General features: G+C 45.2%; 1 protein-coding gene and 1 long non-coding RNA gene across 6 annotated transcripts in view; both read right to left on the reverse strand.

The window, feature by feature from the left end:
* Window positions 1–19,031, reverse strand: part of LOC140106014 (uncharacterized) — a 340,407-nt gene that overhangs the window by 211,874 nt on the left and 109,502 nt on the right. The window lies entirely within an intron of this gene.
* LOC140105779 (rap1 GTPase-activating protein 1-like) overlaps window positions 10,029–19,031 on the reverse strand; it is an 82,979-nt gene continuing 73,976 nt past the window's right edge. For all 5 annotated transcript variants that reach the window (XM_072129865.1, XM_072129867.1, XM_072129866.1 and 2 more), the window contains exons 17-21: window positions 15,649–15,735; window positions 15,436–15,573; window positions 13,351–13,454; window positions 12,946–13,066; window positions 10,029–11,614 (exon numbers count right to left, since the gene is read on the reverse strand). In XM_072129865.1, the coding sequence (XP_071985966.1) occupies window positions 11,597–11,614; window positions 12,946–13,066; window positions 13,351–13,454; window positions 15,436–15,573; window positions 15,649–15,735 (468 nt within the window). In that variant the 3' untranslated portion in view covers window positions 10,029–11,596. The remainder of the gene's footprint in view (window positions 11,615–12,945; window positions 13,067–13,350; window positions 13,455–15,435; window positions 15,574–15,648; window positions 15,736–19,031) is intronic.

Genomic DNA, 19,031 nt, shown 5'->3' on the forward strand with positions numbered 1-19,031 from the left:
TTAACTGGTCATTTTATATCAAAAGTGCACTTTTACTGAGCTTTCTCTTCTAAAACCAGACCTGTACATTATAGACCTGTACCAAGGCTCTTAATCAATACAGACCCCAGACCAAGGCTCTTAATCAATACAGACCCCAGACCAAGGCTCTTAATCAATACAGACCCCAGACCAAGGCTCTTAATCAATACAGACCCCAGACCAAGGCTCTTAATCAATACAGACCCCAGACCAAGGCTCTTAATCAATACAGACCCCAGACCAAGGCTCTTAATCAATACAGACCCCAGACCAAGGCCCTTAATCAATACAGACCCCAGACCAAGGCCCTTAATCAATACAGACCCCAGACCAAGGCCCTTAATCAATACAGACCCCAGACCAAGGCCCTTAATCAATACAGACCCCAGACCAAGGCCCTTAATCAATACAGACCCCAGACCAAGGCTCTTAATCAATACAGACCCCAGACCAAGGCCCTTAATCAATACAGACCCCAGACCAAGGCCCTTAATCAATACAGACCCCAGACCAAGGCCCTTAATCAATACAGACCCCAGACCAAGGCCCTTAATCAATACAGACCTCAGACCAAGGCCCTTAATCAATACAGACCGTTAAAAAAAATACCACATCCAGAGTAATGGACACCCCAGAGTAGATAAGAAAATACATAAAATAAATACTCTGCAGCTAATATGCCCCAAAGACTAATTTAATAAATATATTTTTAGGCCCAACATTAGACCCTTAACCAAACCTGCTAAATACAGAAAAAGTATGACCAACCCAGATCTCCAAAAATAATCATAATAAAGCCCCCAGACCGGATCTCCTACATAAATATTAATACAGCCCCCAGATCAGAGACCAGATCTCCTCCATAACTACTAATAGAACCCCCAGATGCACAATCTGCATCCAATATGTAGATTTATTATGCAATTTTAATGCTGATTTTCCGCATTCTTTTATTTTTCCTCTTTTTTTTCTCATCCGTTTTGACTGAGAATTCTGCATGGAAACTGCACATTGATGCACATTTTCACTATCCCATAGATTTCAAACTTCATGTTTATTTTTAATATAAACATTTTGGCAGAAGCATCAGAAGCCGTTGTTCTTGATGTTTTTAAATTTTTTTTTTAAATTGATTCTTTTAAACAGGTAACAATTATAAATGGGGCTGTTCACTTTAAACCCCCCCCCCCCCCCCGCCGCCTAAACCCAAGTGTCACTCAGCAGGAGGGAGGTCCCCAGTGATTTCAGTCTCCATATGATTGGCAAAAGCCAATCACTATCTTTTGCCGTGGTTGACTCCTCCCCCTGCTATCAAGGGGGAGGATCAGGCAACCTATTACCCTCTATGCGCACATAGGGGGGGATTTACTAATTCTGGCGCAAGCACGACTGTCGGCATCGGAGATCAGTCTCCGGAAAGCACAGCCCGATTTATTTAAGTGGCGCACGGCTGTAAGTAATTAATGGGTAGATGCAAATAATCAGTCGTGCGCCATGAAAATGCCGACATCAATGAGATGTGCACCAAAATCTTACATGAACTGCGCCTTAATTTTGCTCTCTGGCCATTTTTTTCCTGGTCTATTGTGCGCCAAAAATTGTGCCTAAAAATGCTGACAAAATGCACATAAATGTGACGGATAATGTGGAAAAGTTAGGCCGCGCCCACGTGCGCCAAAAAAAAAGACGGAGGAAACGGGATAGTGGGAAACATCTGTTCTTTCTGGCGCAAACCTATTATAAATGATCCACAACAATTTGGCGCCAAAAAAACAAAAGATCCCTGCATTTTTTAGGCGCAGATACGATAATACATCCGCCCCATAGTGATGCGCCAGTGATATATAATGTAAGGACACGTTGCTGAGATCCAACAAGTTCTCCTTATAATGTATGCAGGCTCGGTCTGGCCCGCCGGGGGGCCGGGAAAACCCCCGGTGGGCCCCGATACATGGCACTATGGCAGGGGCCTCCGATGGATCCACCGGAGGCCCCTGCCAGTGGCTGTAATAGCACTCGATGCGGCCGGGACAGCCGCTCGAGTACTATAACTGCAGCCCGGGGTCCGAGCCCTCACCCCTCTCTCACCTCTATCTGCGTCCCTTCCGGACACAGATAGAAGTGGGTGCTGCAGTGGAGAGCGGAGCCATAAGCTCCGTTCTTCACTGCAAATAGCAGGAGACACGGTGACGTCATTACACCGCGTCCCCTGCTTCTACCAGCTGAGTACAGTCCTGGGAGCCGGAGACGCGGTGTGATGACGTCACCGCGACTCGATCCCGCGCAGCCAGAAGAGGAGAGAAGATAAAAGAAGACAGGTGAGCATGAAAGTTTCTTTTTTTAATTGACAGGACATTAATTTAATTTTTAGGGGGGCTGGCAGGCTGTATTCTACTGGGGGGCTAGCAGGCTGTATACTACTGGGGGGCTGGCAGGCTATATACTTCAGGGGGCTGGCAGGCTGTATACTACTGGGGGGCTGGCAGGCTGTATTCTACTGTGGGGCTGGCAGGCTGTATTCTACTGGGGGGCTGGCAGGCTATATACTTCAGGGGGGCTGGCAGGCTATATACTTCAGGGGGGCTGGCAGGCTGTATTCTACTGGGGGGCTGGCAGGCTATATACTTCAGGGGGGCTGGCAGGCTGTATTCTACTGGGGGGCTGGCAGGCTGTATACTACTGGGGGCTGGCAGGCTATATACTCCAGGGGGGCTGGCAGGCTGTATTCTACTGGGGTGCTGGCAGGCTGTATACTACTGGGGGGCTGGCAGGCTGTATTCTACTGGGGGGCTGGCAGGCTGTATACTACTGGGGGGCTGGCAGGCTATACACTTCAGGGGGGCTGGCAGGCTGTATACTACTGGGGGGCTGGCAGGCTGTATACTACTGGGGGGCTGGCAGGCTGTATACTACTGGGGGCTGGCAGGCTATATACTCCAGGGGGGCTGGCAGGCTGTATTCTACTGGGGTGCTGGCAGGCTGTATACTACTGGGGGGCTGGCAGGCTGTATTCTACTGGGGGGCTGGCAGGCTGTATACTACTGGGGGGCTGGCAGGCTATACACTTCAGGGGGGCTGGCAGGCTGTATACTACTGGGGGGCTGGCAGGCTGTATACTACTGGGGGGCTGACAGGCTGTATACTACTGGGGGGCTGGCAGGCTGTATACTACTGGGGGGCTGGCAGGCTGTATACTACTGGGGGGCTGACAGGCTGTATACTACTGGGGGGCTGGCAGGCTATACACTTCAGGGGGGCTGGCAGGCTGTATACTACTGGGGGGCTGACAGGCTGTATACTTCAGGGGGGCTGGCAGGCTGTATTCTACTGGGGAGCTGGCAGGCTGTATACTACTGGGAGGGGGGGCTGGCAGGCTATATACCTCAGGGGGGCTGGCAGGCTGTATACTACAGGGGGGCTGGCAGGCTGTATACTTTAGGGGGGCTGGCAGGCTGTATTCTACTGTGGGGCTGGCAGGCTGTATTCTACTGGGGGGCTGGCAGGCTGTATACTACTGGGGGCTGGCAGGCTATATACTTCAGGGGGGCTGGCAGGCTGTATTCTACTGGGGGGCTGGCAGGCTATATACTTCAGGGGGGCTGGCAGGCTGTATTCTACTGGGGGGCTGGCAGGCTGTATACTACTGGGGGCTGGCAGGCTATATACTCCAGGGGGGCTGGCAGGCTGTATTCTACTGGGGTGCTGGCAGGCTGTATACTACTGGGGGGCTGGCAGGCTGTATTCTACTGGGGGGCTGGCAGGCTGTATACTACTGGGGGGCTGGCAGGCTATACACTTCAGGGGGGCTGGCAGGCTGTATACTACTGGGGGGCTGGCAGGCTGTATACTACTGGGGGGCTGGCAGGCTGTATACTACTGGGGGCTGGCAGGCTATATACTCCAGGGGGGCTGGCAGGCTGTATTCTACTGGGGTGCTGGCAGGCTGTATACTACTGGGGGGCTGGCAGGCTGTATTCTACTGGGGGGCTGGCAGGCTGTATACTACTGGGGGGCTGGCAGGCTATACACTTCAGGGGGGCTGGCAGGCTGTATACTACTGGGGGGCTGGCAGGCTGTATACTACTGGGGGGCTGACAGGCTGTATACTACTGGGGGGCTGGCAGGCTGTATACTACTGGGGGGCTGGCAGGCTGTATACTACTGGGGGGCTGGCAGGCTGTATACTACTGGGGGGCTGACAGGCTGTATACTACTGGGGGGCTGGCAGGCTATACACTTCAGGGGGGCTGGCAGGCTGTATACTACTGGGGGGCTGACAGGCTGTATACTTCAGGGGGGCTGGCAGGCTGTATTCTACTGGGGAGCTGGCAGGCTGTATACTACTGGGAGGGGGGGCTGGCAGGCTATATACCTCAGGGGGGCTGGCAGGCTGTATACTACAGGGGGGCTGGCAGGCTGTATACTTTAGGGGGGCTGGCAGGCTGTATTCTACTGGGGGGCTGGCAGGCTGTATTCTACTGGGGGGCTGGCAGGCTGTATACTACTGGGGGGCTGGCAGGCTGTATAATTCAGGGGGGCTGGCAGGCTGTATAATTCAGGGGGGCTGGCAGGCTGTATACTACAGGGGGGCTGGCAGGCTGTATATTTTAGGGGGGCTGGCAGGCTGTATATTTCAGGGGGGCTGGCAGGCTGTATACATGGGGCCTGGCAGGCTGTATACTTCAGGGGGCCTGGCAGGCTGTATACTTCAGGGGGGCTGGCAGGCTGTATACTACATGGGGGCTGGCAGGCTGTATACTACATGGGGGCTGTCATGCTATACACTAGAGGGGCTGACTGGCTATATACTGGGGAGGCTGTGACCAATGCATTTTCCACCCTCGGCTTATACTCAAGTCAATAGGTTTTTCCAATTTTTTTGTGTTAAAATTAGGGGTCTCAGCTTATACTTGAGTATATACAGTGATAATAGAATAATAAATAATGTGCAGATACTATGTGTAAATGAAAAAATAGGAGGCAAGTTGTAGAAATGTATAATTGAAGGGATGCTATATGCTTCCTTATAATTTGGAGGGGATTATATGTATACTAAAAATTAGAACACGGTATAAAAACGTATCAGTACATTTTGTATAAAATAATAAGTAGATTGTTATATAACACATTTTTGGTAATTTTTGATATGCTGGGGGCACAGAGGGGTTTCTTATGTAGCTTCTTTAGAAGTACAATGTGGGACATTATACTGTATGTAACTGTGGTATTTTTAGGGGCGCAGGGATGGGGATCTGCTTCAAAGAGCTGAGCACATCTGCCAGAAAATTCTGCAACCAGATTTTACGACGATTCTGGACGTGAAGGAGAAGACAAGTCACCTGTCAGGTACAAGATGCTACTTCTGCCTGTGTGAAATCAGTATTGTAGTCACTGACTAACCTTCTAGTGTGAGACAGCTCTCAGCTTATGTACTGTCATATCTATAGGGTCAGAGAGACAGGGGTGACTTGTCTGTGTGGTGCGGGGACGCCAGAGTAGAGTTATTGTCATCAGTTCTTGTAAAGGTTTTCAGCATTTCCTTATTGGAAGGTTGGTGGAGTGCGAACACTTACATCCCTAACCACAGTCCTGGACACCAGCAGAAAGCCCGGGACACCAGGGGTAACTCTTATACTATACCTAACATTAATGCCCTGAGGTAACGTCACCACTGCAGCCCCTGTACACAAACCAAGAGCCGAGCTCTAGCAAAGAGGGAGGGAGAAAGGGATTAGCTTATCCTTTATTTCACTGCCCCCACTAGTGCTTAGAAATTCCCTTATCCCAGAATATTTCTATGTAGTAGTAGGTGGGCCCCCAAAATCAATTTTACTGGTGGGCCCCAGGCACCCCAGTCCGACCCTGAATGTATGTGATAGAGGAGAGGTGACTGCAACCGTTGAGATGCAGGGCTGGGTTTAGGAGCGGGCACCATTCTCTTGCTCCTTGTAGCAAACTCAGTGCAGCCTATCAGTAGGGAGGGATAGGGAGGGGAGGAGCCTGCCTGCAGCCAATCCCCGCTCTGCATTTCAGCAGCACGGGAAGCTTCATACAGAGAAGAGGGAGAAGTCACCACCTGAAGAGAAGAATCCATAACAGCCGGGAATCAGCCTGATATATGTCCTCCCTACCCGTTGTCTTCCTGTCACACTTTGCTTTAATCATTTAGTTTCCTGAGTGTCCCTAAAACACATACGGAGCAGTCAGTGATAAATGTGGTTCAGTCAGTGATAAATGTGGTTCAGTCAGTAATAAATGTGACGCGGTCAGTGATAAATGTGGAGCAGTCAGTAATAAATGCGGTGCAGTCAGTAATAAATGTGACACGGTCAGTAATAAATGTGATGCACTCAGTGATAAATGTGGTGCAGTCAGTAATAAATGTGGTGCAGTCAGTAACAAATGTGATGCAGTCAGTGATAAATGTGATGCAGTCAGTAATAAATGCGGAGCAGTCAGTAATAAATGTGGTGCAGTCAGTAATAAATGTGATGCAGTCAGTAATAAATGTGATGCAGTCAGTAATAAATGTGGAGCAGTCAGTGATAAATGTGGTGCAGTCAGTAATAAATGTGGAGCAGTCAGTAATAAATGTGGTGCAGTCAGTAATAAATTTGGCGCAGTCAGTGATAAATGTGGTGCAGTCAGTAATAAATTTGGCGCAGTCAGTGATAAATGTGGTGCAGTCAGTAATAAATGTGATGCAGTCAGTAATAAATGTGACGCAGTCAGTGATAAATGTGATGCAGTCAGTGATAAATGTGGTGCAGTCAGTAATAAATGTGATGCAGTCAGTAATAAATGTGGAGCAGTCAGTAATAAATGTGGAGCAGTCAGTAATAAATGTGGTGCAGTCAGTAATAAATTTGGCGCAGTCAGTGATAAATGTGGAACAGTCAGTAATAAATGTGGAGCAGTCAGTAATAAATGTGGAGCAGTCAGTAATAAATGTGATGCAGTCAGTAATAAATGTGGTACAGTCAGTAATAAATGGGGAGCAGTCAGTAATAAATGTGATGCAGTCAGTAATAAATGTGGTGCAGTCAGTAATAAATGTGGAGCAGTCAGTAATAAATGTGGAGCAGTCAGTAATAAATGCGGTGCAGTCAGTAATAAATGCGGTGCAGTCAGTAATAAATTTGGGGCAGTCAGTAATAAATGTGATGCAGTCAGTAATAAATGTGATGCAGTCAGTAATAAATGTGGAGCAGTCAGTAATAAATGGGGAGCAGTCAGTAATAAATGTGATGCAGTCAGTAATAAATGCGGTGCAGTCAGTAATAAATGTGGAGCAGTCAGTAATAAATGTGATGCAGTCAGTAATAAATGTGATACAGTCAGTAATAAATGTGGAGCAGTCAGTAATAAATGTGATGCAGTCAGTAATAAATGCGGTGCAGTCAGTAATAAATGTGGTACAGTCAGTAATAAATGTGTTGCAGTCAGTAATAAATGTGATGCAGTCAGTAATAAATGTGATGCAGTCAGTAATAAATGTGGAGCAGTCAGTAATAAATGCGGTGCAGTCAGTAATAAATGTGGAGCAGTCAGTAATAAATGTGGAGCAGTCAGTAATAAATGTGATGCAGTCAGTAATAAATGTGATGCAGTCAGTAATAAATGTGGAGCAGTCAGTAATAAATGTGATGCAGTCAGTAATAAATGCGGTGCAGTCAGTAATAAATGTGGTGCAGTCAGTAATAAATGTGATGCAGTCAGTAATAAATGTGGAGCAGTCAGTAATAAATGTGGAGCAGTCAGTAATAAATGTGGAGCAGTCAGTAATAAATGCGGTGCAGTCAGTAATAAATGTGGAGCAGTCAGTAATAAATGTGATGCAGTCAGTAATAAATGCGGTGCAGTCAGTAATAAATGTGGTGCAGTCAGTAATAAATGTGATGCAGTCAGTAATAAATGTGGAGCAGTCAGTAATACATTTGCGCACGGTCCGGCTAAGCAGTAACAGCCCCTTTAGGTGCAGATTTTTCTGTCTTGTCGGACACAGAGCATACCACCATGTGAATGTACTCCAACACAGCTAGACCAGACTCTGCAGTTTCTTGCTCTTTGTATTAGAGGAGTGTACAGGGAGAGTTTCTGTCCCGAGAGACACCCCCCTCCCCCATACTTCTTGTTAGTTGAGAATCTGCTCCATTATACGACCGCACTTCACATCTGCTGGGAAAAGTCATCAATTGAAATGTATGGAGTCCGCGGGATGGAGCCGATCCACATATTATAGGAGTGCGGGATTACGGTATCAAATGTGAGACCCCCGAATACACAAGACTCAGTTATTGGGAGAGAGGAAATCTCATAGCAATGCACAAAGCGGAGGTAGATGGGAGACACTACAACATATCTGTGAAAACCTCTGCAACTTATTAGTTCTATGGTGCGCAGGACTATAATACACGTGGGTACTTGTAGTGGCTTAGGTGGGATAGTAGCACTTCCCATGATCCCTTTCTACAGCCCAATTTACAGCACCTCTTACCAATCCCATTAAAATGAATGGAGCAGTAGTGTGAATGCGCCAATTACTGCTCCATTCATACGACCACATTCTCCTAAGGGTCAGACCCCCACCAATCAGTTATCCTCCGTCTTGTATTGAATCTGTAATAATAATGTAAGTATTGTATTGCGGTATTTTTTGAGCCGTGTTCAGACAGTATGTATGATGACTTTATTACCCTGACTGGACACTGCCCTGGGACATGGAGTCATAATTTCATAGTCATCGGTTCTGCTTTGTACCAATGCCTCTATGTGGGACTGTGCTGCCCTGAGAATGTGACTACAGTGTGAGGCAGGGACTCACAGCAGCATGGACGACCATAGATGACTATGCTGCTGTGAGCCAATGACTCCATATTAGAGGGAACTGCCCTGAAATCATTACAATATGAGGCAGGGACTCACAGGAGCATAGACAACCATATAGATGATCATAGATGACTATGCTGCTGGGAGCCAATGACTCCATATTAGAGGGAACTGCCATGAGATCATCACATTAGGAGTCAGGGACTCACAGGAGCATAGACGACCATATAGATGATCATAGATGACTATGCTGCTGGGAGCCAATGACTCCATATTAGAGGGAACTGCCATGAGATCATCACATTAGGAGTCAGGGACTCACAGCAGCATAGACAACAATATAGATGATCATAGATGATTATGCTACTGTGAGCTAATGCCTCCATATGGGACAGTCCTGCCCTGAGAACATCATCACATTATGAGGCAGAGACTCACAGCAGCCTAGACGACCATGTAGATGGCCATAAATGACTATGTTACTGTGAGCTAATGGCTCAGTATGGAAGGGTCCTGCTCACAGCAGCATAGACGACCATTATAAATGACCATAGATGACTATGCTGCTGGGAGCCCAGGTTATGCACAACATTGGGGCACATGTATTATCTTATCTGCGCCTAAAAAAATGTCGGGATCTTTTGTTTTTTTGGGCGCAGAATTGTTGCGGATCATTTATAATGAGTTTGCGCCAGAAAGAACAGATGTTTCCGACTATCCCGACTCCTTCGTCATTTTTTGGCACAAGTGGGCGTGGCCTAACTTTTCCACATTATCCGTCACATTTATGTGTATTTTGTCGGCATTTTTAGGCACAATTTTTGGCGCACAATAGACCAGGAAAAAAATGGTCAGAGAGCAAAACCGTCATTACCGTCTACTCATTATTTACTTACAGCCGTGCACCACTTTAATACATCGGGCTGCGCTTTCCGGAGACTGATCTCCGATGCCGACAGTCGTGCTTGCGCCAGAATTAGTAAATCCCTCCCATTGAGTCCCAAAATATCACCGACCTACAGTCCAAATTTCACGGTCTGAAAGATCTAACACATGCAGATGGACCTACACCGTTTCCGGCTCGTTTCCGGCTCCGGGGCCCATTTATGCTAATACATTAACCAAGAAAATATATTAAGGACAATACAGACAGGAGAAGGATGGGATTCAAATATTTTATTATTGCTATTATCATAAATTATTTTTATATATATTATTTCCATCAAAATGTGTCTGAAAATATAATCAGTATATTTCTTAGATTTGATCATTAAATGTGTTATATTAGATAAATTAGCCAAAATTATAATTTTTTTCTTTTTTACTTGATGGCCCAATCATCTCTCTAGACAACAGTCCCAGGATTACTCTTTTATTTTAGAAACCAAAGGGAATATGACTTATCTGAGCCCCCCAGGAGCTAATGGGGGTCTATTTTTTAGGCCAGAATATGGCCGCCATCTTGAAAGCCGCCATATTGGATCAAGGGCAAGTTTCATGGAAGGTGTCATGTAACATATCAAAGGAGACAGAATTATCTAAAAAAAATTGATTGCAGTAATCAGATCTGCAATATTTTTTGGGGTTCAAAAGTTATCAACACAGAAAGCTGCAACAACGACTAGGAATGGTCCCTGTGATGTACAGCTATGTGATGTGTTGTCCCTGGTACTGAAACATAGCAGAATGTGCTGGATCCCATCGAGGTCTATGTCGATCTGTTACATGATTACCTTCCCATTGTAAAAACTCTCCCTTGATCCAATATGGTGGCTTTCGGCCATCACTGATAGATTTCCTCTAAATATAAAATATTTAATAAATATAATAATATATTTATCACGTATCTAAAATAATCTCATCTTGTCCGAACACAATTATTTTCTAACCACTAAATAGATTTCACGTTTTATTTCTATTGAATAAACATTAAAATCCATCATCAGAATCGCAACCAATTAGAAACCCCACAAAAAAACCTACAAAGTGGACTTTCTTATTTAAAGGGATCACATTGATGAGCCCATCCATATTAAAGATCAAAAATATCAGACCATAGGGGTCCGAAAGCATCCTGGAAGATGATTATAGGGAGGGGTCCTACTAAACCGATATGGATGACCTATCCTACAAATGGGTCATCAGTATGAGCTTACTGAAGTTCCCTTTAAGTTTGCATTCCTAAAACTTGACATAATTATAGAACAGCCCCAACAGGTTAATATCTGGAAACCATCAACAAGTAGGCTCCCAAATCCTGTTATGGTTTCTTCTTATTAAAGGGATGTTCTAGGAATCTCCTAAGACCCCTTTAAGGGTATATTCCCTTAGGACATACTTGTTTTCTTATCAGAAAAGTGGACGAGATAATGAGAAATGTCAACTCAAAGTCAAAGAAACATTTCTGTAACAAAAAATACAACATTTGTTCTGGTTTTCGGAACAGTTGGGGATGTCGCAGATTTACTAGGTTGCAGCACAAGGGAGGAAAATGGCTGATTTTCTGATGTGGTGTTAAAGGGTCGGGAGCTTTACTTCTTTTCCTGGTTGGCCTGACCTGCTGCCACTAGGGGGCGCTCACAGAGATATGTACAGAGCCTAGGAACCATGCTGTATACATCCTTTTGCAGGTAGCTCCCTCTGGTGGTGGCTTGGTGTTGTGGTGTTTGGCTTGTGTCATGTAAAGGTCTTGGTGATGGATTACTTGTACCGTCTTCATCCTTGGGAGAGGTAACGTCCTCCTTGTTCATTTTAAGACATGATCCTAGGCAGAGAATACAATAGTCAGTGATCGGATACATAGTCTCAGCGTCATGTGACCCTGCAGTAAGAAAAAACAGCCCAGAAACAAAGTAACAAAAATCATCCAAGCAGAGACAGGACTGGATCTGGAAGTAATGAGATTCCCCATAATGATGATATCTGCTAATTTGCATATTTTATTACTTCCAGATGATTTCCTTAAGGTGTCATCTTCCAGGCCTCTTGCGGTGTCACATCTGCGCGGTGCGTTCCTCGCTGACGACGGAGGAGGATATTTCTGGATTTCTAAGCTGTAACCAATAATTAGTTTCCAGGAAACTTAGAATAATCGTAGAACGGAGACACGATATAAAATAACACAAACTACAGGAATAAAAACATAAAACAAAAATACACAAGGTCTCTGGAGCTTCCCAACAGGCAATGGATATCCTTCCATGGACCACAACATAACGGGAGCCCCCAGGACATGTCCATAGTGATGATGATCTGACCAAGCCATCGCCATCATCATATAGCCCTTGTTATAATCACTTAAAGGGGTTGTCCTATAGAGCCCTGTCCCAGCACTGGGATATGGAGACGGGTAGGAGGGTCCGACCGCCCATGTCCCTGTAAGCAAACAGGGGCACGGCACAGAGGGACCACGGGAGGAAAAGAAGAGGTAAGTACATGTTTATTTATGCAGCCCCCCACCCCCCCAGGCAAATTGTTATTTTTTCTAACTATTGGACAACCCCTTTAAAGGAAATCTCCCATAACAATCCATCATGATAAACCAGGGACATTAGTCATAGATCCAGGAACTTCTTATATTTGTGATCAATGGCCTCCTTCCTTCTAATGTCAACTTTTTAAATTATGCTAATGATCCAGAAGTGCTCTGCAGGTTTTACCAGAGCCCCTCCATGCTTTTTCTTCACAGGCTGTTACACTGTACAGGAGCACATTTCCCCTTCCACTGTGTGAAATTACATAAGGCAAAGGGAGTTGGGAAGTGCTGAGGGAGCAGGGGGTAGCCTGCGAAGCTACAGCATGGATTGGCTCTGGTAACACACCTTTAGAGCCCTTATGGCTCATTAGCATAATTTTAAAAGTTGATTTTAGAAGGAAGGAGGCCATGGATGACATATAGAAGAAGATACCGCAGTCACGGTGCCTGGATCGATGAGTAATGTCCCTGGTTTATCATGATGTGAGTGCGGTGAGTGTGAGAAGAATCATCTACACATGAGAAACCTATTGGGAAATGATAGATACAATACAATGTGATCAGGATCATTACATGATAACAGTCAGTATTCTACACTGCAGACAATGGAGGGGTCTCACCAGTAGTTTCTCCTCCGGGGAGCTCTCGCTGCCTTGTACGCTGCAGAAGCTGCTGCTATTGGACGAGGAGTATGAGGGCAGAGGCTTCCGGCACAATTCTGACGTCTGACTTGTAAGATGCCTTTAAGAGAGGACGGACGGTCAAAATCAAGCTGCAAAATTGTAGCATTTCCCTTTTCTTTCTCGACATAATAGATTTTTGTATAAATGACAATATTACACATTGTAACCAATCAGATTGTAGGGGATCTTATAGTCTGGGGAGGGGGCAGAGATTCCCGGTAACCCCCCCCCCCTACACATCCCCCCCCATACATGTTTGTTGTTATTGTTGATCCCTATCCTCCGCCCCCATCATGGAGATGACATGTGATACGTTTCGGGTCGGGCTCTCCCCTGACGCACCTCTTCTCCTCTGAGACGTTATCTATGGCGATGCTGGCGCTTCTGCATCCTCGGGATAGAGCGTCACGTGACCTCTGGGGGCTCCGCAGGGAGAGCGAAAATGTCTGCAAGACACATAGTTATGAGAAGAAATATAAACTGCATAAACTACAGACACCTCTGCCTGAAATCCAAAATCTGATGCTTTTCAGATGTGCCTGTAGGGGGCAGTGTAATCATCTGAGAGGAGCGTGGCCTATAGATAGTAGTGTCCACTAGTCAGCAGAATACAGATAAATATTTAGTAATAATAACAGTATATTTTTGGAGTGTGGGAGGAAACTGGAGGACCCAGGGGAAACTCACGCAAAGAGAACATCTAAACTTTTGGCAGGTGTTGACCTGGATGGGACTTGAACCCAAGCACTTCAAGGCTTTAGTGCTAACCCCTGAGTCACCATGCATTTAGCATTTACTTAGATAATTTTGAAAATCTCCCAATAGTCCTGTTGGACTGGGTGGTCATTCATTTGAATACAAGTGGGTGTTCCCAATTGGGACAAGTGTGGGACTTAATATGTTTGGTATAACAGATTATTAATAGCCAAGAGCTGCAATACCAGATACCACCCATGGGCAGGTGAGAGACGCTGTGGGGCAGATTTATCAAGCAGTCTGAAAGTCAGAATATTTCCAATTGCCCATGGCAACCAATCACAGCTCCCCTTTAAAATATTCATGAGCACTGGTGAAATGAAAGCTGAGCTGTGATTGGTTGCCATGGGCAACTGGAAATATTCTGACTTTCAGACTGCTTGATAAATCTGCCCCTGTATCTATAAGAAAGCAAGCGTGTCTTACTAGCCGCTTTAAAGGGAAAATATCAGCAGGACTGTGAAATGTGGATTTATGTATTTCAGGTTTGCAGCTTTTCCAAGTGGAATGAGGGTGTGTCCTCACACTGCTGTGCTCTGTGCATTCTCCATAAATCCATATATCACAGTCCTGCTGCTATCAACAACATATACAAAGGTCTGATTACCCATCTCTGCAGGGATAAAACATAACATTGGCTACAGAGAGCCCAGAGTACAGCAGTGTGAGGACAGACCCCCGGTGCACTTGGAGAAGCAACAATTTCTGGAATATAAATCTATATTTTACAGTACTGCTGATACATAAAGGTACGATTACACATCTCTCCAGGGACAGCAGCTAGCACTGGCTGCAGAGAGCACAGAGCACAGCAGGGTGAGGACACATCCCCAGTGTACTTGGAGAATGTACAGTTCAGGAATGTAACTCTATATATCACAGTGCTGCGGTTACTCACAACATACACAAAGGTCTGATTACACCTCTCTCCAGCGACAATACTTAACACTTACAGTCTGTATGGTCACAGCTGCTGATGGTTTCCCTTTAAAGATTAGTTTCCATAAGGGGTTTGGGTGAACAGCCAAGGCTATACAGAGTTGGGGGTCTCTTTCCCACTGGGGCACATGTATTATCGTATCTGCGCTAAAAAAAATGCTGGGATTTTAATTTTCTTTTGGCACAAAATTATTGCGGATCGTTTATGAATTTGCGCCAGAAAGAAAAAATGTTTCTGACTATCCCGACTCCTCCGTTTTTTTTTCCGCAAGTGGGCGTGGTCTAACTTTTCCACATTATCCGTCACATTTATGTGTATTTTGCCAGCATTTTTTGGCGCAATTTTTTGCTCACAATAGACCAGGAAAAAAATGGTCAGAGAGCAAAATTAAGGCGCAGTCCATGTAAGATTTTGCCGCACATCTCATTGATGTCGGCATTTTTAATACATACTTTAATACATCTGCACTAAAAGCTGTGCTTTCCGGAGACTGATCTCCGATGCCGACAGTCGTGCTTGCGCCAGAATTAGTAAATCCCCCCATTGTCTTTAACACATGGACAGAGTTGAATCCGTTCCCCAATGCCCTCCTGTGCCCGTACATCCCCTTTAAGAGTCAGTATGCGTATAGAGCGTTCTCCATCTTACATACGAGCCGCCTCATTGTCTCCAGACAGCGGCGTCCGGGGGCGTCTCGCAGTGACGGGTTTATGTCACCGCTTGTCACTCACCTTGAAATTCTCCAGGAATCCACTGGACGGATTCTCCATCTTATCTCCCGGATTTTCCTCCAGAGACCCCAGGACGCTCTGACTGTGCAGGAAGAGCTCGTCGTACAAGGTGTCAATGAGACAGCTCCGCGTGCGCTCCTGGGGAGCGAGAGAAGACGTGACAGCGTACAAGGAGACCCCCTCCGGGAGCCGCCAGTCACCCCCGCTACTCACCTGCAGCCTGGAGAACCTCTCGGCCCGGTAACAGCTCACCTCAGCGTTAATCAGCTTCGTCAGGAGGAAATCACGGAACTGCTGGTTCTGAGAACGAGAAAAACCATCAGAAAATGCTCTGTAATACCGCCCTATAGTGCACATGTAATACAACCGCTATGAGACCTCCACGCTGACAATGATATTCTGTATCAGGAGGTCTCATCTCACTGATACATGGAGATGGAGAGTAATACCGCCATATAATGTCAGAATAATAGCGCTATAGTGTACCTAAATAATACTGCCATATAGTACTGAAATGCTGCTAAATAGTACTACACAACATATCATCATGTATTGGTATTGTATTCAGTGCCCACACAATACCACAAATATACAGTAATACCCCTATAATATGACCCCCTCCCTCAGATCATAATAGTGCCATACCCTGCTCCCATAGTACTGCCATACAGAGTATAATAGTGCCATACCCTGCTCCCATAGTACTGCCATACAGAGTATAATAGTGCCATACCCTGCTCCCATAGTACTGCCATAGAGAGTATAATAGTGCCATACCCTGCTCCCATAGTACTGCCATAGAGAGTATAATAGTGCCATACCCTGCTCCCATAGTACTGCAATTCTAATTATAATAGTGCCATAGCCCGTTCCAATACTACTGCTATAGATTATAATAGTGCCATATAGTGATCACATTATACTGCCATATAGATTATAATAGTGCCATATAGTGATCACATTATACAGCCATATGGATTATAGTAGTGCCACATAGTGATCACATTATACTGCCATATGGATTATAATAATGCCATATAGTGATCACATTATACTGCCATATGGATTATAGTAGTGCCACATAGTGATCACATTATACTGCCATATGGATTATAGTAGTGCCATATAGTGATCACATTATACTGCCATATAGATTATAATAGTGCCATATAGTGATCACATTATACTGCCATATGGATTATAGTAGTGCCATATAGTGATCACATTATACTGCCATATGGATTATAGTAGTGCCATATAGTGATCACATTATACTGCCATACTGATTAAGAAATTGTGACATTTTTGTAGAATATATTGACCTACACCAGGGATTAGAGGGAGTGCGGAGACAGAAGGGCAGGACTGACACCACTTCTGGCAGTGGAGAGTTGAAGACCTAATATAAGCTCCTGTATGTCTGTATGGTCATTTATCAGTCCCTAAAATATCAGGACCCTGGGGGGCAGCTGAAGGCTAATGAAGAAGAGGAGGAGTGAGGGGGACCATAAACAATTTATCATTACAATGAGACCCCATATCATGACTACATGGCTTATGTGAGCACCGTTTGGCACTATTATATTCCATCTGGCTGTATTATGGGATCACTGTATGATACTATTATGATGTATATGGCTACTGTATGTGACTATTATGATCTGTATGGAGTATAATAGTGCCATACCCTGCTCCCATAGTACTGCCATACAGAGTATAATAGTGCCATACCCTGCTCCCATAGTACTTTATCAGTCCCTAAAATATCAGGACCCTGGGGGGCAGCTGAAGGCTAATGAAGAAGAGGAGGAGTGAGGGGGACCATAAACAATTTATCATTACAATGAGACCCCATATCATGACTACATGGCTTATGTGAGCACTGTTTGGCACTATTATATTCCATCTGGCTGTATTATGGGATCACTGTATGATACTATTATGATGTATATGGCTACTGTATGTGACTATTATGATCTGTATGGAGTATAATAGTGCCATACCCTGCCATACCCTGCAGTATTATGTGAGCACTATATGGCAGTATTACATGTGTATGACAGTATTATGTGAGCAATATATGGCAGTATTATATCCTGTATGGAAGTATTATTTGAGCACTACATGGCAGTATTATATCCTGTATGGCAGTATTATGCGAGCACTATATGGCAGTATTATATCCTGTATGCTATATTATTTGAGCCCTATATGGCAGTATTATATCCTGTATAGCAGTATTATGTGAGCACTATATGGCAGTATTATATCCTGTATGGCTGTATTATTTGAGCATCATATGGCAGTATTACATCCTGTATTGCAGTATTATGTGAGCATTATATGGCAGTATTATATCCTGTATTGCGGTATTATGTGAGCACTATATGGCAGTATTATATCCTGTATGGCTGTATTATTTGAGCATCATATGGCAGTATTACATCCTGTATTGCAGTATTATGTGAGCACTATATGGCAGTATTATATACGATATGGCAGTATTATGTGAGCACTATATGGCAGTATTATATCCTGTATGGTAGTATTATGTGAGCGCTATATGGCAGTATTATATCTTGTATGGCAGTATTATGTGTTACAATGAGACCCCCCGCAGTCTGATGGTGCAGTATGGGATCTGCTATGGATAATGTATGCGGTAATATCTATGAAGTTATGAATCATTGCTCCGCTCCCTGCCCCCTGCTCCTCCAGGATAACGGATGGAGAGAATGTTTTATTCAGGGAGAAGCTCCTGCTATAAATTATTGATAGCAACTTAATACGTGCAGAGGGTTGAATATGGCACGATGATACTGCCACCTAGTGGTAGATTGCACAGGATGGAGAAACAGTACTACAATACCGCCATCTAGTGCTAAATGCGAATCACAACCAGCCTGGTGTAGGGAGGAAAGGGTTAAACCCTATGACCCGAAGACGAGAGGAAACATAACAGGAGAAGGCGAATATTAAAATAGTACAAAGAGGAAACGTGCAGGAGATGGATGGGGAAGACCCTCACACTGCTGGGCTCTGATCCGACAGCTTCCTGCAATGTGTGGACAGACCGTCTCTATTATGTTCCTGGTTTGTGACTTTAGAAAACGTCATGGGTGACCCCACGTTACCAAATACTCAGGGCTAGATGGGACGACTATCTCAGTGTGAACACAGCAGGAGCACAACCGCAGCCAGTGTCCAGTATTGTCCCTGGAGAGATGTGTAATCAGACCTCTGTGTATAGTGTTAGTAGCAGCAGGACTGTGATATATGGATTTATATTCCAAGATTGTAACTTCTCCAAGTGCACTGGTGGTGGGTCCTCACACTGCTGTGCTCTGTGCTCTCTGCAGCTCGCTTTAGCCTCTGTCCTTGGAGAGATGTGTAATCTAGAGATGAGCGAACATGCTCGTCCGAGCTTGATGCTCGGTCGAGCATTCGGGTACTCGAAACTGCTCGTTGCTCGGACGAATACTTCGCCCGCTCGAGAAAATGGCAGCTCCCGCCGTTTTGCTTTTTGGCGGCCAGAAACAGAGCCAATCACAAGCCAGGAGACTCTGCACTCCACCCAGCATGACGTGGTACCCTTA

Source organism: Engystomops pustulosus, chromosome 11 (genome assembly GCF_040894005.1).
Source record: "Engystomops pustulosus chromosome 11, aEngPut4.maternal, whole genome shotgun sequence".
Lineage (NCBI taxonomy): Eukaryota > Metazoa > Chordata > Amphibia > Anura > Leptodactylidae > Engystomops > Engystomops pustulosus.